Source organism: Agrilus planipennis, unplaced genomic scaffold, assembly GCF_000699045.2.
Source record: "Agrilus planipennis isolate EAB-ADULT unplaced genomic scaffold, Apla_2.0 scaffold392, whole genome shotgun sequence".
Lineage (NCBI taxonomy): Eukaryota > Metazoa > Arthropoda > Insecta > Coleoptera > Buprestidae > Agrilus > Agrilus planipennis.
This window is the reverse complement of record NW_020439052.1, coordinates 75,027-99,162: the sequence shown is the minus strand read 5'-3', so window position 1 is coordinate 99,162 and position 24,136 is coordinate 75,027. Positions and strand designations below refer to the sequence as shown.

At 30.9% G+C, this 24,136-nt stretch overlaps 2 protein-coding genes and 5 long non-coding RNA genes across 9 annotated transcripts in view; 4 read left to right on the top strand and 3 right to left on the bottom strand.

The window, feature by feature from the left end:
• LOC112905142 overlaps positions 1 to 1,979 on the top strand; it is a 4,185-nt gene extending 2,206 nt beyond the window's left edge. The window contains exons 1-4 of one of the 2 annotated variants that reach the window (XR_003231579.1): positions 506 to 922; positions 1,255 to 1,374; positions 1,529 to 1,709; positions 1,940 to 1,979. This is a non-coding gene — a long non-coding RNA (uncharacterized LOC112905142). Of the gene's footprint in view, positions 1 to 505; positions 923 to 1,254; positions 1,375 to 1,528; positions 1,710 to 1,939 lie in introns of those variants that run through there. The other variant, XR_003231578.1, reaches the window with a different exon arrangement.
• Positions 1,980 to 2,733: 754 nt separating this feature from the next.
• On the top strand, positions 2,734 to 3,864 carry LOC112905143. The gene is made up of 4 exons (XR_003231581.1): positions 2,734 to 2,892; positions 3,140 to 3,259; positions 3,414 to 3,594; positions 3,825 to 3,864. It is a non-coding gene; the product is annotated as an uncharacterized LOC112905143 (long non-coding RNA).
• Positions 3,865 to 4,618: 754 nt separating this feature from the next.
• LOC112905144 lies at positions 4,619 to 5,479 on the top strand. The gene is made up of 3 exons (XR_003231582.1): positions 4,619 to 4,777; positions 5,025 to 5,144; positions 5,299 to 5,479. It is a non-coding gene; the product is annotated as an uncharacterized LOC112905144 (long non-coding RNA).
• A 340-nt stretch (positions 5,480 to 5,819) lies between these two features.
• Positions 5,820 to 7,671, bottom strand: LOC108743312. Its single transcript, XR_003231583.1, has 4 exons — positions 7,403 to 7,671; positions 6,732 to 7,255; positions 6,244 to 6,484; positions 5,820 to 5,836 (listed from the first exon to the last, which is right to left on the bottom strand). It is a non-coding gene; the product is annotated as an uncharacterized LOC108743312 (long non-coding RNA).
• Positions 7,672 to 11,456: 3,785 nt separating this feature from the next.
• LOC108743313 lies at positions 11,457 to 12,267 on the bottom strand. Of its 2 annotated transcripts, XR_001938805.1 has the most exons (4): positions 12,208 to 12,267; positions 12,022 to 12,156; positions 11,688 to 11,785; positions 11,457 to 11,558 (listed from the first exon to the last, which is right to left on the bottom strand). It is a non-coding gene; the product is annotated as an uncharacterized LOC108743313 (long non-coding RNA). The 2 variants fall into 2 exon arrangements; XR_001938804.1 differs by having other exon boundaries at positions 12,022 to 12,267.
• Positions 12,268 to 12,408: 141 nt separating this feature from the next.
• LOC108743308 (DNA polymerase alpha catalytic subunit) lies at positions 12,409 to 17,443 on the bottom strand. Its single transcript, XM_018478838.2, has 5 exons — positions 16,971 to 17,443; positions 16,234 to 16,395; positions 15,505 to 15,675; positions 15,052 to 15,436; positions 12,409 to 14,860 (listed from the first exon to the last, which is right to left on the bottom strand). Exons 1-5 carry the CDS (start codon positions 17,034 to 17,036, stop codon positions 12,489 to 12,491), a joined length of 3,156 nt encoding a protein of 1,051 aa, XP_018334340.1. The 5' UTR covers positions 17,037 to 17,443; the 3' UTR covers positions 12,409 to 12,488.
• A 2,596-nt stretch (positions 17,444 to 20,039) lies between these two features.
• On the top strand, positions 20,040 to 21,827 carry LOC108743311 (histone-lysine N-methyltransferase 2D-like). The gene is made up of 2 exons (XM_018478842.2): positions 20,040 to 20,542; positions 20,933 to 21,827. Exons 1-2 carry the CDS (start codon positions 20,531 to 20,533, stop codon positions 21,800 to 21,802), a joined length of 882 nt encoding a protein of 293 aa, XP_018334344.1. The 5' UTR covers positions 20,040 to 20,530; the 3' UTR covers positions 21,803 to 21,827.
• The last annotated feature ends 2,309 nt before the right edge of the window (positions 21,828 to 24,136 follow it).

Sequence of the window (24,136 nt, the reverse complement as noted above, 5' to 3'; positions counted from 1 at the left end):
AGTCATATGCTGCGTTCTGAACACGTCCTTATTAAGTTCGGAAATACTGATAACCCCATTTTTCCAGATCCCTAACATTTGGAATCTGAAATCTAGCAGATTCTAGCAAGAAATCATCCAATGATCTCAAAGGAGCAAATTCAAATTCGCCAGATACTTTTGCTTTACTCATTTTACTTTATTTATGAAATGAAAACACAACGTAAATTTAGAAAAAGGCACTTTTCAAGCTGACTTCTGACTTAATATTTTATATATAACTAGTAGAAGGTTATGTTATGTTTTCAACCATAGGTAATAGATACACAAGCTTTTCAACTAACCATCATAGATATACGTTCGAATAATTATTATACATCAAGGTTATTAATAATTCGGACATAGGAGAATTAAACCACAGAAACTGTTTGTTAATATTACTATATATAATTACTAGAAAAACTTTAATTGCGTGCAATTTTTTTAAAAATAACAATAAGGTAGTTCTAAAATGTTATACTGCAATTAGCTAGTTTCTTAATTTCATTCGTTTAATATTTATAAATTCGACTTGTCCGTTTGGTCGAATTTTATTATAGCCAAAAATGCATATATATCTTTAAGAGTAGTGATCAGGCGATGGAACTTGCACGAAGCAAAAACGCAGATAAATTGAATTCTGTAAAACGGGGATAAAACTAAGCACGCGATTGGTTATAGCGTCGCAGACATCGAATTTAACGCATCTGATTGGCGTTTGTCTACGTCATCAGTGCTTCATGTGGTAGCAATCGCAATTTTGCGACAAGCCTGAGAGGCGTTTGGCACATCATAAGTTCATAAAGTTTCGAGGTGGAAGGACGCGTTTTCGCGTCTCTTAAATTCAACTTATCGACCTATTTTTTTTCGCAAAATTAGTTTTAATTTGTTCTACGTCTGAAAGGTTAATTTGTTTGATTCATATTCTATTATTATTCTTCGTATTTGCCCACAGCATAAATTAAATTGACAAAATTTTTAAAGGTTATATCTTGAAACAGACATCAGGTTTCGTTATTTTATTCGTTTTTGACTGGTTTTTTTATTACGTGTTTTTGTTTTATTTCATGTTTCATTTATTTAATACGAGTGTTCAATTCTTTTTTTTTTTTATCCATAATCCGCATATATTTTGACTTTCATTTGAGAGAAAGATAGAAAAGTGAAAAGGATTTCTGCGTAACAGATATCTATTAAAATTAATTAGTTAATCATTGTATTTGTCCGTTTACACAGATTAGTCAACAATTGAGAGAGATTTGAACTTATATCCTTTGCTTACTGAAAAGATAAGTCGTCTCCTATGGTGTTTTAGCTGTTAACCTTTCATCTTGGAGGCTCTTGTGGTTAATTAAGGTGAGCATGCATACTGTATTTTCTACACGTAGTGTATTTATTTGATGTTAACAAAGACAAAGATTCCGTATAACTTCAGCAATATATCGTGCATATTATTTACTTAATACTTGATTAATTATATCTGAACACTTTATAAGATTTCATTTTACAGGAACATTAGAAGAGCTCCGGATACCATTAAATTATGAGATTTTGGAGCATTGGTTGTAATAGTCCTCATTTGCCCCCGGAAAGTAGCTGTGCCTATGGTTCTAAAGTAAGCATGAAAGTACCTTCTTTTTTATTGGGAACGAAGACAGTGTGCTGAAAAAAGGATTTATGACAATCAACTGGTATGTAACAGTATTAGTTAAAAATAGTAAATGATATCTTTAGATAATTTCAATTTCTTAGACATTTGTAACTTGCTTCAATAGACAACTTTTAAACAACGTTTCAGAAATGGCAGAAGCAGAATTAATGTGGAACAACAGATCTTTCCATTAGTGTGCATGTTACTGATTTATATTGATTTATTCGATTTAAAAATGGTAATTACGTTTTCTTGCCTGTTTCTATATAGATTGTTGTCCCACAAATGAGAAGGAATTGCAGTTAATTTTGGTGCTACTAAAACAACCGATGCTTTTGACGTCTTCACCTTGCAACATTATGCAGTTAATTTTTGCCATAAAAATGGGAGGCAATTGGAAGTTAATTAATTTGGATGCAACCGGAACAACAAATTATCTGCAGTGGTATCCCTCCTAGATTTGGTTGGTTTGCTCATCACACTGGTAGACTGTAGAACGACACTTTCTACAATTAAGGTGAGAATACATGACTTCATTAATATTAATTGCTCTTTATTAATCTCGTTATGAAATTTCTGTTAACAATTAGCTATTGTAAACAGTATAAATTGAGGTTATTGTGTGCATCTATATCTCTTAACAGTTTTTATTTCCCACAGAATAAATTGATAATTATCATTGATCTATCTATGGAGTTTATCTATCTATGAAGTTTAACTATCTATGGATTTTCTATTTAACCTTTTTCTATTGTCTGCATCATAAATTGACGTCGTGTTATTCGTCATTTATCTATGTTGTGATCTATGGTTATGATGTATAATGGCGTTGACATAACGCTTGTTATTTTATAATTCAACTAGTTTTACTTGCTTTTTGATGCATTTTAATTTGTGTTTCTTAATTATAAGAGTAATTAACATACTTTTTTGTCCTTTTGTGCAGGTTATACAATAACTGAGAGAGAATTGATGTTCAGTTTGGTTATACTGAAATAGCCAATGTCTACATGGGTGTGGTCTTTCGTGGATTATATTCTTGATTTGATATTTCGTCTTCGCCTTGTAACATCGTGCAGTTAATTTTCAACCCATAAGAGAGAGCAACTGGATATTTATTATATATATAAATAACAAATTCTATGCTACGGGTGTTCCTCTTGGAGTTGGTTTGCCTTTTGCACCTGTAAACTTTGGAACGTTATGTTCTACAATTAATTAAGGTGAGAAACTATGACTTCATACGTCGCCATATTTAATGTTTTGTTATTTTATTCGTTTTTGACGTGTTTTTGTTTTATTTCATGTTTCATTTATTTAATACGAGTGTTTAATTCTTTTTTTTTTATCCATAATCCGCATATATTTTGACTTTCATTTGAGAGAAAGATAGAAAAGTGAAAAGGATTTCTGCGTAACAGATATCTATTAAATTAATTAGTTAATAATTGTTTTTGTCCTATTACACAGATTAGTCAACAATTAAGAGAGATTTGAACTTATATCCTTTGCTTACTGAAAAGATAAGTCGTCTCCTATGGTGTTTTAGCTGTTAACCTTTCATCTTGGAGGCTCTTGTGGTTAATTAAGGTGAGCATGCATACTGTATTTTCTACACGTAGTGTATTTATTTGATGTTAACAAAGACAAAGATTCCGTATAACTTCAGCAATATATCGTGCATATTATTTACTTAATACTTGATTAATTATATCTGAACACTTTATAAGATTTCATTTTACAGGAACATTAGAAGAGCTCCGGATACCATTAAATTATGAGATTTTGGAGCATTGGTTGTAATAGTCCTCATTTGCCCCCGGAAAGTAGCTGTGCCTATGGTTCTAAAGTAAGCATGAAAGTACCTTCTTTTTTATTGGGAACGAAGACAGTGTGCTGAAAAAAGGATTTATGACAATCAACTGGTATGTAACAGTATTAGTTAAAAATAGTAAATGATATCTTTAGATAATTTCAATTTCTTAGACATTTGTAACTTGCTTCAATAGACAACTTTTAAACAACGTTTCAGAAATGGCAGAAGCAGAATTAATGTGGAACAACAGATCTTTCCATTAGTGTGCATGTTACTGATTTATATTGATTTATTCGATTTAAAAATGGTAATTACGTTTTCTTGCCTGTTTCTATATAGATTGTTGTCCCACAAATGAGAAGGAATTGCAGTTAATTTTGGTGCTACTAAAACAACCGATGCTTTTGACGTCTTCACCTTGCAACATTATGCAGTTAATTTTTGCCATAAAAATGGGAGGCAATTGGAAGTTAATTAATTTGGATGCAACCGGAACAACAAATTATCTGCAGTGGTATCCCTCCTAGATTTGGTTGGTTTGCTCATCACACTGGTAGACTGTAGAACGACACTTTCTACAATTAAGGTGAGAATACATGACTTCATTAATATTAATTGCTCTTTATTAATCTCGTTATGAAATTTCTGTTAACAATTAGCTATTGTAAACAGTATAAATTGAGGTTATTGTGTGCATCTATATCTCTTAACAGTTTTTATTTCCCACAGAATAAATTGATAATTATCATTGATCTATCTATGGAGTTTATCTATCTATGAAGTTTAACTATCTATGGATTTTCTATTTAACCTTTTTCTATTGTCTGCATCATAAATTGACGTCGTGTTATTCGTCATTTATCTATGTTGTGATCTATGGTTATGATGTATAATGGCGTTGACATAACGCTTGTTATTTTATAATTCAACTAGTTTTACTTGCTTTTTGATGCATTTTAATTTGTGTTTCTTAATTATAAGAGTAATTAACATACTTTTTTGTCCTTTTGTGCAGGTTATACAATAACTGAGAGAGAATTGATGTTCAGTTTGGTTATACTGAAATAGCCAATGTCTACATGGGTGTGGTCTTTCGTGGATTATATTCTTGATTTGATATTTCGTCTTCGCCTTGTAACATCGTGCAGTTAATTTTCAACCCATAAGAGAGAGCAACTGGATATTTATTATATATATAAATAACAAATTCTATGCTACGGGTGTTCCTCTTGGAGTTGGTTTGCCTTTTGCACCTGTAAACTTTGGAACGTTATGTTCTACAATTAATTAAGGTGAGAAACTATGACTTCATACGTCGCCATATTTAATGTTTTGTTATTTTATTCGTTTTTGACGTGTTTTTGTTTTATTTCATGTTTCATTTATTTAATACGAGTGTTTAATTCTTTTTTTTTTATCCATAATCCGCATATATTTTGACTTTCATTTGAGAGAAAGATAGAAAAGTGAAAAGGATTTCTGCGTAACAGATATCTATTAAATTAATTAGTTAATAATTGTTTTTGTCCTATTACACAGATTAGTCAACAATTAAGAGAGATTTGAACTTATATCCTTTGCTTACTGAAAAGATAAGTCGTCTCCTATGGTGTTTTAGCTGTTAACCTTTCATCTTGGAGGCTCTTGTGGTTAATTAAGGTGAGCATGCATACTGTATTTTCTACACGTAGTGTATTTATTTGATGTTAACAAAGACAAAGATTCCGTATAACTTCAGCAATATATCGTGCATATTATTTACTTAATACTTGATTAATTATATCTGAACACTTTATAAGATTTCATTTTACAGGAACATTAGAAGAGCTCCGGATACCATTAAATTATGAGATTTTGGAGCATTGGTTGTAATAGTCCTCATTTGCCCCCGGAAAGTAGCTGTGCCTATGGTTCTAAAGTAAGCATGAAAGTACCTTCTTTTTTATTGGGAACGAAGACAGTGTGCTGAAAAAAGGATTTATGACAATCAACTGGTATGTAACAGTATTAGTTAAAAATAGTAAATGATATCTTTAGATAATTTCAATTTCTTAGACATTTGTAACTTGCTTCAATAGACAACTTTTAAACAACGTTTCAGANTTTACAGGTGTGAAAAGTAAACCAACTCCAGGAAGAACACCGTAGCAGAGAATTTCTTATTTCAGTGGAATTCAAATAAATTTCCAGTTGCACTCACTCATGGGTTGAAAATTAACTGCATGATGTTACAAGGCGAAGACGAAACAGCAAATCAAGAATATAATCCAGGAAAGACCACACCCATGTAGACATGGGCTGTTTCAGTATAACCAAACTGAACATTAATTCTCTCTCATTTATTGTATAACCTGCAGAAATGGACAAAAAAACATATTAATTACACTTATAATTAAGAAACACAAATAAAAACGCACCAAAAAGCAAGTAAAATATCTGAATTATAAAATAAACAAACAACAATTTTACGCCATTTTACATCACAACCATAGATCACGACATAGATTAACGTCAAATAACACGACATCAATTTACGACATAGACAACAGAAAAAGGTTAAAAAGAAAATTCATAGATAGATAAACTCCATAGATTCATCAATGATAAATATCAATTTATTCTGTGGAAAATAAAACTGTCAAGTGATGCTGATACACAATAAACTCAATTTATACTGTTGACAATAGCTAATTGTTAACAAAAACTTCATAACAGATTAATAAAGAGTAATTAATATTGATCAGTCATGTATTCTCACCTTAATTAATTGTAGAAAGTGGCGTTCTAAAGTCTATCAGTGTGATGAGCAAACCAAATCTAGGAGGGATCACTGCAAACAATCTGTTGTTCCAGTCTCTTCCAAATTAATTAATTTCCAACTGCCTCCTGTCGTTACGGTAAAAGTTAACTGCATAATGTTGCAAAGTGAAGACATCAAAAAATCGGTTGCTTCAGTAACATCAAAATTAACTGCAATCTCTCGTCATTTGTGGGACAATCTATATAGAAACAGGCAAGAAAAGGTAATTAATTACCACTTTTAAAGAAAGTAAATCAGTAATATTTTTATGTGGCGATATAGTGGTAAAATTAGAAATTAACTTTCACGTTGATGGAAAGGTCAGTTCCACAATAATTCTGCTTTTTCCATTTCTGAAAAGTTGTCTATTGAAGAAGTTACAAATGTCCAAGAAATCAAGTTCCTGGGACCCTCATTTACTAATTTTAATTGATACTGTTACATACCAGTTTATTGTCATAAATCCCTCCTTCAGCAGCACACTTCAGCACATTGTCTCCGTTCCCAATGGAAAGGCACTTTCATGTTTTCTTTATGACTATAGGAACAGTCACTTTTTGGAGTCAATGAGAACCGACACAATCAATGCTCCACAATTTAATGGCATCTGGAGTTCTTCTCACATCCCTGTAAAATCTAATATTATGAAAAAGTATTCAAATATAATAAATTTAGACCCCCTACTAAGTAGAGTGCATAAATAAATTGTTAAAGTAACACCGTACCCTTTTGTCTTTTAAAATCAAACAAATACACTACATATATATAATACAGCATGTATGCTCAACTTAATTAACTACAATAGCATCCAGGATGAAAATTTAACAGCTTCGTTCCCAACGAAAAAAAGGCACTTTCATGCTTTCTTTAGAACCATGGGCACACCTACTTTCCGGGGCAAATGAGGACTAATACAACCAATGCTCCATAATTTCATAATTTAATGGTATCCGTAGTTCTTCTAATGTTCCTGTAAAAAGAAATCTTATAAAGTGTTCAGATATAATTAATTAAGTAAATAATCTGCACGATACATTGTTAAAGTGATGCTGAATCTTTTTCTTTGTTAATATCAAATAAATACACTACATATAGAAAATACAGTATGCATGCTCACCTTAATTAACCACAAGAATCTTCAAGATGAAAGGTTAACAGCTAAAACACCATAGGAGACGACTTATCTTTTCAGTAAGCAAAGGATATAAGTTCAAATCTTTCTCAATTGTTGACTAATCTGTGTAATAGGACAAAAACAATTATTAACTAATTAATTTAATAGATATCTGTTACGCAGAAATCCTTTTCACTTTTCTATCTTTCTCTCAAATGAAAGTCAAAATATATGCGGATTATGGATAAAAAAAAAAGAATTAAACACTCGTATTAAATAAATGAAACATGAAATAAAACAAAAACACGTAATAAAAAAACCAGTCAAAAACGAATAAAATAACGAAACCTGATGTCTGTTTCAAGATATAACCTTTAAAAATTTTGTCAATTTAATTTATGCTGTGGGCAAATACGAAGAATAATAATAGAATATGAATCAATCAAACTAACCTTTCAGACGTAGAACAAATTAAAACTAATTTTGTGAAAACATTAGCTGGATAAGTTGAATTTAAGAGACGCGAAAGCACGTCCTTCCACCTCGAAACTTTATGAACTTATGATGCGCCAAACGCCTCTCAGGCTTGTCGCGAAATTGCGATTGCTACCACATGAAGCACTGATGACGTAGACAAACGCGAATCAGATGCGTTAAATTCGATGTCTGCGACGCTGTAACCAATCGCGTGCTTAGTTTCATCCGCGTTTTACAGAATTCAATTTGCGTTCCATCGCCTGATCTTATATCTTATATATATATATATGCATTATTGGGTATAATAAAATTCGACCAAACGGACAAGTTGAATTTTTAAACATTAAACGAACGAAATTAAGAAACTAGCTAATTGCAGTATAACATTTTAGAACTACCTTATTGTTATTTTTAAAAAAATTGCACGCAATTAAAGTTTTTCTAGTAATTATATATAGTAATATTAACAAACAGTTTCTGTGGTTTAATTCTCCTATGTCCGAATTATTAATAACCTTGATGTATAATAATTATTCAGAATTTTAAGCTTTTATAAAGTTATTAGGCAACTAACTAACTACAATTTGCAGTTATTTTGTACCAAAAGATGATATAATCTGTACTTTGTATACATATACATAATGCAGTCAATTAATTGCATTCTGTTGTTTAAAGAAAACCAAAAGATGACATAAGTAGATGATATAGACTATTTCTCATATCACAAAAGAAAAAAAAACACTTAGAATGTATTATTCATCTTATACAGGAACGTAAGAAGTTTTAGTTATAAAACAACCGTTGTGAATAAATTCACAAGCATCTTTCGTTGACATACTGGAGGGAAATTGTAATTTTCATTTGAGATAATTCAAAATCACAGCCAGTTTTTCTTTTCTTGTGCCAAAGAAGGTGCATGATTTTTTTTACAAGGGTTTTATAACTGAAACTTCATTTTTTTTCCTTGGCATGCGATTTAAAAACACGGACATTATTAAAAATACTATACCTTTTGAAAAGGTAGAAATAAATTTTAGACTTCACATGCCTACGAAATAAACAACTGTTACAAATTTCTTAATGTTTGGACAGAAGATTAAAAATTCATTGCGTTGTTACTATATGCTACCAAAAAAAGGGGTACATTATTTCTTAATCAATTTCTATTTTTGATAAGGAAGCATTTATCTCCGTTACTATTATTACTTTATTGCATTTTTATTTTATACGCTCATCACAATTCTGTCAAATAAAACTAACACTTTTATGTCGGCATTTTTAACTATACGCATCTTTGTAATATTAAGTTTGGACAATTGATTAAACTGTTTGTGAATAATATCTATACATTACTTTTATTTCTCTATTTTTTTATGTATTATTAGGGCTTGACTTGTAACTTGATTGATTAATAAGTACACAAAATAACGTATTTTACTGTGGTTACAAGTTAATCACTTTTAGCGAGTTAACATATTTTATTTCGTGCTTCAATTTATAGGTAATGAAATTCCTGAGTTAAATAAACTTTACTTATTATCGTCGATTTATCTAGGTTCTGGGTTATGGATCATAAACTATACATTATGATTAACACGACCAACGAAATAAAAATAATCTAAACTATTATAATAACTTATATAACTTCATCATAACGTTGACTTGTGGGCTTCTGTGATATAATAAAATTCAACCGAATAAACATAAATGTATAATATAGCATGTATGCTCACCTCAATTAATTACAAGAGCATCCAGGATGAAAATTTAACATCTACAACACCACAGGATACGATTTATCTTTTCAGTAAGCAAAGGATACCAGTTCCAATCACTCAATTGCCGATCTGTAGAAACGGACAAAAACAATTATTAACTACTTTTAATTAACAATATTTCAAAGGTGTCTGCTAAAATAATAGATACACAATCTACAATTCATAATAAACTAAATAGACATCTGTTACGCCAAAAATTTCAATATTTAATCCGTTTCACTTTTCTTCCTTTCTCTCAAATGAAAGTCAAAATATATGCGGGAAATAGTTTTAAAAAAAATTACACTTATTAAATAAATAAAATACAAAATAAAACAAAAAGACGTAATGAAAAACCACCTGGCGTCTGTTCCAAGACAAACCTTAACAATTTTGTTAATTTAATTTATGCTGTGGGCAATTGCAAAAACTAATAATATAATATGAATCAATCAATCTAACCGTTCAGGCGTAGAAAACAATAAAACTAATTATACGAAAAATTAACCCGGCAAGTTGGATTTAAGAGACGGGAAAAAGCATCCTTACACTACGAAACTATGAGATTATAATGTGGTACAATAAAATTCGACCAAATGGACAAGAAGTTGAATTTAAGAAGTATCTTTTTGTTATTCCCGAATTATTAATGGCCTTCATGTAGGATATACGATAAACAACGTTAAACCACAGGATAAATAAATTAATTTACACTTGAATTTATTTTTTTATTACGAAGCATCTATCTCCTCGACTACTATTGCTTTATTTCATTTACTCTATTCTCAATATAATTTTCCTAAATAAACCTAACAGTTTTTTGTCTGCATATAACTATAATCATCTTTCTTTATCAGAAATCCTATAAAAAATCGTAATGTATAGAACAAGGTAAAAATGCCCATATTAAAGGAATATACAAAATAAACTGTTAAAAATTCATTTACAATAACAATGTTAAGTGATGTAAAATCATAATTATTATCATGGACTGTTTATGCACCAAATAAATTTAGATTATTTTATAAAAATCCAAAAATTTAGTTGCTTACAAATTTCGACTCGCACTGTAACATTTCTATCTTTATCTAGTATTACAGCGCACTTTTTAATTTCACGTATCACAATTTGTATTTAAAATTGAAATTGTTTTAAATACCACTGGCGACTGTTGGTCCTCTATATAGGCAACCCACTTTACTGCAAAGTATTCTGAGCGTCAGGCTGCATAATTTTACTAATTAAAGAATCTGATTTCAAAATTGGGNGAACGTCAAAATGTTCAACAACACAGTAGTTTTTATTAGAAAAGAATCCAAATGGAAATTTTATAGATTTATAAGAGATTAGAAACCAATATCTAAAGTGTAAAAGTGCCCCACAATGCAAGGCAACCATAGCTGTTCTAATGTGTCTATAAAATTAAGTTTTTATGAATGAAAGGTCATTTAACATCGTATATTCAACCATACAAACATCAATGTAAATCAGTAAAATACTTTCTCAGAAATTATAATAAGTATTATATAATTAGTGTTCTTTAAAATATTAGAAACAATAGACAAATGTGGAAATTACTATTTAACGAAAACGAACATCAGAAATGAAGTTATCAATATTTCACGCCGGCACTGCAAAAGTTTATTTTTAACAAATTCTCAAAACTAATTTCCAAAATTAACGAAGAAACTTCTTGTTCTATTGCTTGCGACGTTTGTTAATGAATGAAATTGTTAATTAATCTAAATAAATCCTTTAAAATGATAAATATTCATTTGTGACTTTTCTTCCCTACTGAAGTTAAAATTTATCACTTACCCTTATTGTAGTTGTGTTCAGTAGACAAAACCCACTGACTTCTTTCTGTAGTGAAACAGCAAAGGCTTCAATCAAAGCCTAACTACACATGATGTCCAAAGTTGCTTCTGTGGAATAATTTGCCACATTAAAAGTAACCAAATACAACAAATTTAATTAATCAAAATAAATTGTGTAAGATGATAAACTCATTTGGGGCATTTCTTCCCTACGAAAGTTAAAAATTTATCACTTACCCCTGTTGTTCAGTAGACAAAACCCATTAACTACTTTCTGGAGTTAACAGCAAAGGCTTCAATCAAAGCCCAATCACACATGATGTTTAGAGTTACTCCTGTGGAATAATTTGCTATATTAAAAGTGATCACATACAACAAAGTAGGAGTGAAATGAATAGGTGTTTTTTAAATGATTTGATTGATAATGAATAACATGACTAAATTAATAATGAAAAATATAAATGTAATTCATTACTAATAAAATTAAATGTTTTAATATTTATTACTTTTATCTGTATACTTATAAGTAGCAAGTATTATTTTTTTATCTTTATTACAAAGACAAACATACCATTATTCTTGATTTTCAGCACAGACAGGGTCTACGTTTCAGTATTATCTAACAAACACCATGTTTTGATGATTTATCAAATACGAGTCCTTACTTGATCTGTAGAATGATATTGGTATCCTTAACCTCCTTCAACTGTAATTCAATCGTATTTAAGAATTTCATTTTTATGTTGATAATAATTACAAATTTTAAGATTATACTGCATTTTGACCAATGTACAATTTTTTAACAGGACTAATTGACATAGATAATNATATAAAGACATCCAAACATTTACATTTTATCCTATTAAATTTAAAACCCTTTTTATATGATATGAAAAACAGAGAATTTTCTATTCGATTATCTTTCTTTTGTGCAAATTTTGTTTTAGCGTAATCGGATCCTTTGCTTAATAAAAGCAATTTAGGTGTACAAATACATTTATAAATGTACCTAGTCACATTTTCGGTATTCATATTAACTCAGTTGTATATTTGTACATACTTACTTTCGTGTTTATTTAAATCGAATAAATGATGGTAGTACAACAACTGCGTATGTAAATCTTCTTCAGAATAATTCCTATGAATTTCTTTTACTTCACAAGGTAAACAAATAGGATATTTGTAAACGGACCTCAGAGAAATATCTATTGTTTCTCTAAGGCAACTAAGATCTTCGCATTTAAATTTATTTTCATGATACTTGGCTATGTACATTCGAATATTTCGAATTAATTGATTTTGAACAGATGTTAGGTAATCTACCGGGCGAACAGAGCAATTCAGGTTTGTGCATTTCTCCAAAAAACTGGTCTTGTGTGCATCTTTAACGACATTTACGCTCTTACATGATATACACTTGAATGAAAAGAACTGGACGTTTTTGAAAACAATTTCTTTACTCCATACATTATTGTACATGTGATTATTATTTTTTGCCTTTTTTAATGATGTATTATCCAGACCTAAACAGGTCGCCAATTCATAAGCATCAATCTCTTCCAGTGGCTCACAAAGACGAGTTACTACAGGATGAATTTGTTGTGCGAGATAATATTTAACATCGATCTTTAATTCATTATTCTTCAATTCATCTACGTGATACGCTCTCTGTACGTGAGAATTCCCAGTACCATCTTCACAGATCACATAAGATACAGTATCTCCTGCTTTTAGCAGTTTACCACCTTTCTTATTATATCTGTGAGCAACTTTAACATGTGGTAGCTGCAAATTGTCAGCGTACATTTTTGGATCTTTATTAAGCTGTTTCGTGATTATTAAAAGGCGCAAAGGCACCTTACCATGCTCCAAATCTTCTCTAAGTTTTCTTAAGTGTACTTGAATATTTTTAATTCGCTCGTCGAGACTGCAATTTTTGAAGATGCAATTAAGAATAAATTTGCTAGCCTCAGCAGCCAATTGTGACCAATCTCTTCGAACTAAATCCAGTCCTTTGTACTCCTGTGCTGTCACAAGTTGTCCTGATGTTGATTTTGTTAGAGTGACTGCCGCATACTTTTTCTTTTTGAGTAAAAGGAGGTATTTGAAAACACTGTCTATGTCTAATTCTATTTGATGATAAAGCTTGTTCACTTCTTGTTTTATTTTAACGCCGATTTGCATAACTTGGCCGTAATCTAAACAATTAGTATTAACCATTATGCTGTCTGTATCACCATAAATGACTTCAAGTGCCATTTTTGTGACTACATCTCTTGTACTTGTAAGAATTTCTCTTCCTTTGTAAGTAATTAATGCGGCCAATTTTTTTGCATAAAATCGTGAATTTGAAAATCCCAAATAACCGTAAATACTATTCGCTGTTAATTTTAAAGCCTTTTCACGAATGCTGTATTGCACTCTTAAATTGTTTGAAATATCTAAATTGTTCAAAAGTTTTTTGACTTCTCTACGACTTTCCACTAGTTTTCGAATTTCTTTTGGTAATATTCCTGGTGGTAATTGTTTATCCGGTAAAACTACATCTTCACCTTGTGTGTCTAGTACGGTTGTGAAACAAATGTTATATTCTTGAATAATGCTCGGATATAAAGAACTAAAATCCATTAACAAAATCAGTCTGTCATAAAAACCCACTTTGGGATCCAATACAAGGCCGCCGGAGTATGCGGGCTTTTTTCCAAAACGTACCCTTTCTATTTCATATTTGTTTTTCGTCAATTCGTATTTATCAGGTACAATATAATCATTTTCGTAAAACGCATGCAATAATAAAAATTCGTTTCTTTCGGATCTACCGCCCATCAAAGTTCTCGACAAAAGATTCCCAGTAATATTAGTAATTTCAAGAGTAAGTGGTATCACATTCAATTCGTACATTATATTTAATATAAATAATGTATCTTGCATTGCAACGGAAACTAATTTTAATAAATTTGAATAATCTTCGTAATATTTTGGAATATCTGTAGGGTCAATTTCGACTCTTTCATTTTCATTTATCTTCAAAACATTCTCGCTCAATGTTAGAAGATCAAAAGATCTTGATTTTATTAATTCCTTTGCTGAAACCTTAATGTCACAAACTAAGCGCCCTGTAAACAACAGCTGCTCATTTTTTTCTTTATACAATATATTTCTTTTTATTCGGCTAAATTTACTGAAAGTGTTCACTCTGTGCTCCAAGAGACGTTGGCAGAGAATCGTTATTTGGTAGCCTAATAAATCATGCCCAACGATAAGATCAGGATCTAATTTTGAGAACTGATTGATGAAATAATTTATTAAAGAACGTTCCGAGTCCAATTTTTGTATCTTGGTGTCTTTATAGTTTTGCACGTTCTCATAAAAATCGATGGGAAACATTTGGCCTTCGGGAGTGGTTAAAGCTAAAATTTTTAAAATTAAAACATTAATTGTCATAAAATATCTGTATAACTCAAAATTTTTCTAAATTCTAAAACATTTGTTCATTTGCTGATCCATTTAATTTTTATAGCGGATAGTAAGGGTGCAATTTAAAAAAGAAAAAAATTACACCTGATAAAAAGAAATAGTTAAAAGAGCAAAGAAAACTCACCGCAGAAATGCTTTTGAAAAGGTACATTTGGAGCTTGTTTGTTTACATAATATTCATTATTAACATAGCAAGAAATCACTACAATCTCATCGCGGAAATGTTTTGGGCTCACTACTGTCTTCATATTAATAGCAGCTACAACAAGGGGAGGAGGAGGGATATCGTTAGAGTTTTTCGCCACAGAAATATCAGACATCTTGCAATTCACTTCAAATTTACACCAACTCATACGGTTGGGAACTAATTCAGGATTGGTCACATCAAGCCAACAAGGGCCTTTGATTTTGCATTCTAGCAAAAATATTTCCAGAAAACTGCTATTTGTACCAAATACTCGCGAAAACGTTTTACCACTTCTTTTAGAATCAAGTGCTGGATATTTAGCCTGCATTAAAATCAAATGAAATATGCATACAACAATGAACTTCATTAATGCCCTCTTATATACATTACCGAATACCTGACTTCTAAATATTTAGACTTGGCAGGTACCTCAGGATCAAAGCAGTAATTTTTAAGTACTTCTTTTGATCTAAAAGAACTTATATTTAGTTCTTTAGAAATCGTATCATTAAATTCTTGATTAACATCAACGAGAGTAATTTCTTTTTGGGTTTCCTTATGCTGCAATCAAATTAAATTTCAAAAATGAAATACATTAAACAATTGTATGTTGTAATTGTATCAAGTAGATAAATACATAAAACCATACTAAACACAGTATGTAATTGGAACGTTTATAACACTACCAAGCATTATCATATTCACGGTTTGGTCTTGTTGCAATTACTTTACAATAAAAGAATACTCAACAAAATGCGAATTCAATAAAAACTTTTATACAATTACGAATAAGTCGGTGAAACATGTCGAGTTTCTGGATATTGTTGGCGTCTTTTGTTTATGTGCAAGTGTTAAGATGTCATGTTTTTATGTAATAAAGGACACGGCAACAACACTCAGAAACTCGACCTGTTGTATCGAATATCGGTCGCGAAAGCTCACGAATGATTGTGCGAATAATTTAATCAAAAAAAATGCAAAAAAAAATCTTATACGCTTTCACCTTATGAGAAATGTAGTGTGTATTTATTTTTATTTATTAATTTTTTGCTAACCAGGATAGTTGCATTAATGACTTGTCTTTTGCATTTCTTTAATAGATTCTTATAAATAACGTACCCGTGGTCTTGGCAGCAAATAAATTTTTCTGTGCATTTCTGTCAGAGATACACAGCAACTAATATAAGAAGAAGATTCCTCACTGTAAACTTTTCCAAATAATAGCACAAGTCCAGGTCGGTTTTTATCTTCAAAACCATCCCACCAGTAAAAACGAAAGATCTATGGTTAAAAACAAAAAACAGCTCCTCTCGCAGTTACAAAAAATATATTCATTTCGTTCATGATCAACAAATTTGATTTTTAGTACAAAAATTGAACTGTTCTTTTTAAGGTATATCCTTTCCTTCAATGTATAAAAGATAAAATGACCTTTCAAAAATTTGTAAGAGCAACATAAATACCATACATATTAATCACCAAATTAATTACAGTTCCAATTACACTTTTTATTTCTTAAACTTATTTTTTTAAAGTGAAGAAAAGAATGATTAAACTACTATTATCAAATTCAATACTTAAGTTTGCAACGTTAAGTGCATAATTTACTGTTCAATAAACTTTTTCACAGAATCTAAGGAGGCACCAGTTTAGGCCTTACTCTTAGGCACTTTAGACATATGAGATGGTACTACATACCCACTTAGTAGTATGAATATAAATTGTAGGGCTACCTATATACAGTTTTTGACATTATAATTAATACCTTTAAAGAAATTTTAGAAACCGTATTAAAGCACAATCATAAATTATGTAATTATGATTCTTAAATAAGTTAAAATAAGTACACAATTTACCTTTTTACCATCTTCATTTAAAACAAGTGGCAACATTGAAACATTATTGCCACCACTTTCTTTCATTGTTTCTGTTTCACAGTCATTAGCCAAAGGACCATTAAATGTTTCATTTTTATTATATTTAATATGAGTTATATCAAAATCGTACAATAAATTTTCTCGGCTATTACTAGAATCAAGAACTGTCTGACTTTCACTCAATATTACATTTGTATTATCAGCATTTTTAGTTTGATTATTATCGATGGTACAATTAAGTATGTTATCTGCTTTATTTTTCTTATTTTGTACACCTTCACTTTCTTTAATGTCATTTCCTATACATTCTTTATTTCCAATATCTTTTCTCAAAACATTGTATGAAATAATTTCATTTTGAACTTCCTTAAGAATTGTTTCTGACTGTTCATTAGTTACATTTAATTTGTTTCCTTCTTGAGATAAGCATTTCTCTGAAATTTTTACTTTTACCTTATTTGGTAAAGATATTGCATTCTTTTTCTTACTTTTCTCCTTCTCCTTAGAAGCAATTTCGATAAACTCTGAATCCAAATTATTAAAAATAACAAAATTGTCTACAACCCAATCAATTTCTCTTTCTTCTACATCTCCCTTTGAATATTGCTTTTCATCAACTACTTCATAGGTGCTGTCCACATCATTTATTTCATACTTATTTTTTGAATCGTTTAAATAAAAGGCTGCGTTTTTACCCATTTCATCAATTTTTTGCCTTTTAAGTGGTGGTTCATTTCCTAAAAAAAAAAAAAATTAGTTATCTATTAGTTGCAATTAATAAATGAATTACGGTTTACCGGTATTTTTATCCATAGCTATTTGAAAACGTTTACTATTAAGCACTAGTTGAATTACTAAGCAATATTAATAAGCAAACACACAAATACTGCAGAAGTATAAATAAAATTACATTTGTTTGGTGGTAAAGTAACGTATTATAATATGCTTAACCGCACTTTTTAACGAAAAAATACACGCCAGCAAGGAGAGGAATAGGTTAAGGCTTCTAAAATGGTTGCGATCACTCGTCCTTTATTGGTTTCATCTAAGGTTAGACCCCACTGGAATTTGAAAATAAATTAATAAAATGCGGGAGTATCTGAATTAAGTAATCCAAAATACGTAGGTATTTTAAATTCAAATTATCATTAAATAGAAAACATCGTGTTAAATTTATTACTAACAAATTATAATGGACTATTATTTCAATAACTGTACTGCATAAGTTTTCAGAATTTAATTTGAGGAATTAGCATATTCATTTTAAATTAATTGAAAATGTATCAGCATATTAAACAACTCTTATACGAATGTACTTTATCTAAGTAGAATTTAGAATCTGTAATTGAACTACAATTTTTTATTTCTTGGTTGATTAATATTTTTGAACGTATCCAATGTTCATTTTCGTGCTCAATGGATAATTGTATATCTATTGTGTTGCTATGTATCTGTGACATCGTGACATGTCCTATGGACATGTCTGTACCTACGTTCACACTGTTTGTTCAAAAATGACTATTTATGGTTTTTTACGTTTTTTCGTTCAAGGTCGACCCACGTACAGGAATTAAAATGTGTTTAATCATGTTGATTGCGTCTTCGATGTATAATAGCGGTAACAGTGTGCATCCCTGTCTGATCCTCTTCGTTTATATTTACTCTTATACGTGGTAGATCCAGCTCTATAACTACCTGTTGCTCTTTATACAAACCAAGTATTACTTTTCTATCTCTGTTACTCATCCTTCCTCCCCTCATTCTAATGTCCCGCACCTATCCGCGCCCCTCTTTTTAGGTAATGTTACTACTACGTTTCATTTATAATCCTCTGGGACTTTCCCCGTCTCGTAAATGTGACTAACTAGCTTAAAACCTCTTGACCTGCATGTTTTAGAATTTCCGTTTGTATCCCATACACAATCTTTCTTATCTCTAATATATCTCCTAACTCATGGCCTGCGTATAGGTTCCCTAAATATTCTTTCCACCTATCTGTCATTTCCTCATTTTCTAACAAAATATATTATAAGCCTCACCCGTTTTACCTACTTCAAACTTTTCTTCTCCTTCCTCACATATCCACTGTTCCTTAGCTGCCCTACACTTCCTAAATATTTCCTACTTTATAGCCTCTTATCTTTTTTGTCCTTTTTCGTCTGAGCTGTTTTTGTATTTTAGCCTTTCTTCTATTAATCCTACAATCTCATTTGTTATCCAGGGTTTCCTAGTTTCGTTTTGTTTAAGACCTAGCATATCTGTATCTGCTGACTTTAGGCACGTTTTAATGCAGTTCCATTCTGTCTCTATGTCCCTGTCATTCGTTTCTCTCCCCTCCTTTAGTATTTCGTTTGTCCTTATACCTAGCCTATCACGCGTTTCATCACATTTTAGCTTTTCTAAGTCAAGACGTCTTCTACCTTCCTTCTTTTTCAGAATTTTCAATTTAAGATTGATCTTCATAACTACTATGTTATGGTCGCTATCTATATCTGCTCCTGGGTAACATCTACAGCCCTTCACTTGATTTTTAAATCTTTGTCTAACAAGTATGTAATCTAACTGATATCTCCCTAAATCACCTGGCATTATGGTGATAAAGTATTCGTGACGGTTGAATTATGTTTATTGCAAAATTCTATCAGTCCATCTCTTCTATCATTTCTATTGTCTAATCCAAAAGAACCTGCTATTGCACCGTCTTTACCTTCACCTATTACTCTCTTGAAGTCTTCTACAAGTATCAGGTTTTCCTGCCCTTCCATTAAACTTAACACGTCCTCTATATAACCATAACTATCCTATCGCTTTTCTGTTCGCTTTCCTACGCATTACAATTCCCACCTCCGAATTACCTTCCACTAATCCTGTAAGTATTATTTTAAACTCCCTACTCCAGAAGTCTCCGGCTTCTGACCAACGGACTTCACTGATGCCTAACTATATTTAATTCTAGTCTATTCATATCAAATTTTCTAATTCTCCTACTTGCCTCATTTTCCTAGCATTCCAAGAATAACTAAATAAAAAAAAAATCAATTTTTAAATCAGAAACAGTTAATTAAAACAAAACGATTATAAAACATCTGCGTACATATTTTTTACTTTAGAGTGTTGACTACTAAATACATATATCTACTTATTTATGTATTGATTAGTATTAATTGCATTAAGAAGAAGACGTATACTAATTGTGTATTTTCGTGATTTCTACAGTTAAAGTCATGGTCGGTTATGTGGTTGTTCATTTACCTAGGTTCAATTTTTAGGGTCTATGATTACAATAAACACATATTACAAGTGCAATACATGTTAAGTCCACTTCGTGCGATTATAGCAAAATAATAATAATACTTATTAAAGCGAAAGTTTCTGCGAGGAGAAATTTTAGATTAGACGACATCGGATCAAAGAAATGATACTATTTTCCTTCGTTAAGTCTATAAAAGATAGACCGGTTCTAGCTAACGCATTATGTAGTGTAAGCTGTGAGGTGAAAGGATTTAAATCACGTTAGAGGTTTAGTGAAACAGTGCAAAATGAATGTTTTGGTAAATAACCGTATAATAAAGTATTAATATCGCATGCATTAATACATAGGTGGGATGGCTCCAGCCAAAAAAATTATTGAATTATTCAAATTTTAATTGTGTGTGTTATGTGAACTATATATTAAATTATCATATTTAGGGAAATTTGCAGAATAATTCAGTAATTAATTTAAATTTTCTAATGGAAACATCAAAGCAATATTTTTTGAGAGCAAAAATGCGCTCTTGTTTACGACATCAAGTAAAATGAATATTATTAAACTTCATTTCATTGTTTATTAATACATAAACATAACATAAAATTGAATACTATTACATTTGCTTATTTTTAAATGCATTATTTTTTTATCGTAAAATTATACGGATGTTAAATCCTTATTTATTTTTCAGGCAATTTTGATAGGTATTGTAGCCGCCACTTATGGAGGTTCTTCCGATACGAGTTCTAAAGCAAAGACATCCACAAAAACTTACAACACCGTCGCTTTCGCTCACAGTCAAAAACCTGACAGTTACTTTCACGTTACAACACAGCAAACCCCTCAATCATTTCCTTACAGTTTTGCTGCAAAACCAACATACATGACACCAGCACCTCAACAACAACAACCTCCATTACAGCCCACAATGCTGATCATAGCGCACCCCGCACTCGTTCCTCAAAGTCTTCTTAATCAAATGGGGCTTGTCCAACACATGGTGAACTATTTCCACACAAACCCTCAAGCTAAGCATCAGCTACTCTATGGAATACAGCAGCAACAACAATTGCAGCAACAGCAGCAACTTCCTCACCCTACAGTTCAACCTTACGTTCAGCATTTTCCAGTACCAGTATACCAACAATCCATGACTTCTCCATACCAACAATTCGTAGCCACACCAGCCCACTTGGCCCAACCGTCTTTAGTACATTTACAACAAACTCATCCTGCAAGATATGGGATGACATCGCATCAGGTCCAACAGGCACAAACTGTTCCGTTAGATCAGATCTCTCATTTAGCTCAGTCTGTTGCGCAACAGTATGCTTTAAATCCTGGCAAAGCTGGTTCGCCTCCTGCTATTATAACGGGATTGGAGAACTTTAGTCCGGAGCAGCAGGCTCACATCAAAGTACAACTGGGATTAGCATCTGCTGAACATAATGATGTCGCTCCTCAAAGTACCAGTTCTCAAAGTAGTAAAGCAACAAGTGTTTCAGCAAATTCATCTCCCAATCCAACGACCGTTCCTGGACGTTCTTCATATTATAATTAGGGAGTTTAATTTGGAAATACAAGTAGCACATTGTTACTAATCAAAAGACTGTTAGTAGCTGGCTTGCGTTTTTTAAATAGTTGCGTTGATCAAGGAGAATCCTGTTATTTATTGCTATCGCTTGTTGTTGATTTCATTGTTGTATTTTTATTGGTTTAATAAACAACATTCGTTGTATTGTTACATATAAAAAGGCTTTTTATTACTTAATACCAATGTTGCACTTAGGGAAAGAACCAAAAAATATTTTCAGGTTAAACTCAATTCAAACGAAATTAACTACTTTTGCTATTGACTACAATGAATAGAAGTGATGTAAACAACGTATTTATTGGTACATACGTAATGTAGCAGAAGCAATTTATTAATTAATAACCAACCGAAAATAGATAACTTAATATCAAAAATTACGGCGTTTTGGTAAAAAGCAATACAAAAAGACCTGCTACATTAAGAAAAGGTACCTATATCCCGTTTATACTATACATATTATTAAGTGGTAAAATTAAGTTGGGTATGCGACCATTTCTTTTTATTTCTCAAATTAATTTCTTAAGCCGTTAGGACGATGCAGGACTAACATAGCCATTGAACAGCTACATCATTATAGAAAATATCTATAACTTTAATCAATAGATTCATTTAAATTACGATATAATTGAAATATTATTTTATTTATATATTTCAACTACAAATAATAGTTCTGCTGCCTTGGTAAATACTAGTTCGTGATGGATAAAAATTATTAGTTTAAAAGTTTTTGCATGTGTACCATAAACCATACTAATACCTACTGTAGAAATTTTTTTTATAAAACAAATTCTTATTCATTAACTGGAACGTTCAGTATCGTCCGAATTTCTTTAGGTAAAAGTTCCACATTAAAATAAGTAAAACACTTTTACTTTCGAATAAACACCTACTAAGCAAATTTGTGGCCGTTTGTTTAACAAAGCAAGACATGGAGCAACAAAAATATTGATTTCGTTAAATGTTTTACAAGGGAACGATGCATTACAACGGAGTAAATGTGGTTGAAAAACCTTTTACTCTCTCCCTTTTTGTCGTATTCTTTTTGGTAATCGTACACAGTAAAAGTGCCTACTTAACGCACAATGGATAGATTCTAGTCTGCCGTTCACTTACACTCTTAATAAATGTTCTCATTTGAGCGATTGTTGCTTCAAAACTTTCTTCCTTTCGATTTTTAAATGGAAAATCGTTTTGCATTATTTAATAAACAACTATAATATATGTAATAAAATGGCTTTAGCTGCTGAAGGTTTGAAGAAATTACAAAAAGAATCAAATACTTAATTATTCTTTCATTCATTAATATAGTCGAAGATTGGGAAAACCAACTCCCATCTGTTCATTAAATACGATACCGCATTACAACATAACTAGGACAGTTTTGTTCTATTGGTAATTAATTGGATTATTATATTCTGACCAAACTTAAGATTAGACCTTTTACTAAACTAAAAGTCTAGATTTAAAAACATTTCATAGGATCGACAAAGCAGTAAGTTACCTACTGATGTACTAGAAAAAAACAAACCATGGAGAACACCGTCGCTCTAATCTTTTCTTTAGTTTTCTCTCATTAGTTGTAAATGACAAAAGGGATTTAACATTAGAAATGTACTGTTGTAACAAAAATGGTACATTTAACACTTTCCTTTTATTGGTTTACTTATTTGTATTTCAACCAATACAGGTAATGTTTTATTTTAAAGTTTTATTGTTAATTAGTTACACTTAATCAAGTGAATCAGCGAAACTGTGCGTTTCCACGTGCAAATATTAAAGGTATAGCAAAAGACAGTTAGTGAAATGTCGCACACACTCAACGGAATGATAATATATACTTATTAGTTATGTTATAGAAAAACTAATTACTAATTCTACAACAAGCAGTTTCCTTAATGAGTAATAATTATTGGCAGAAGGAAATAGGAACATTTTCTTTGATACAAAATATATGAAACAAATTAGAGCTCGAGATCGACTGAAACGAATACATGTGATCTGCTAGCATGATACCTATCACGTCTACAATTAATCAATTAATTTTTTCACCACAAATTACTTATATGTTTAGATGCGGGTGCGGGGGTTAAGTATATGATCTGCTAGCGTGATACCTATCACGTCTGCTAGCAGAAGTAGTATAGTATACCTATACATATAAACTGAAGTTCCAACATTAGAACGCTCTTTCCGTTGATGTTTTTTTTTCTTTTTAATGAGTCGTTAATTAATGTAATTAATACGAAATCGTTCTATAGCTTGTTATTATGCACTTGCATATTATAGAAAATATTAAACAGG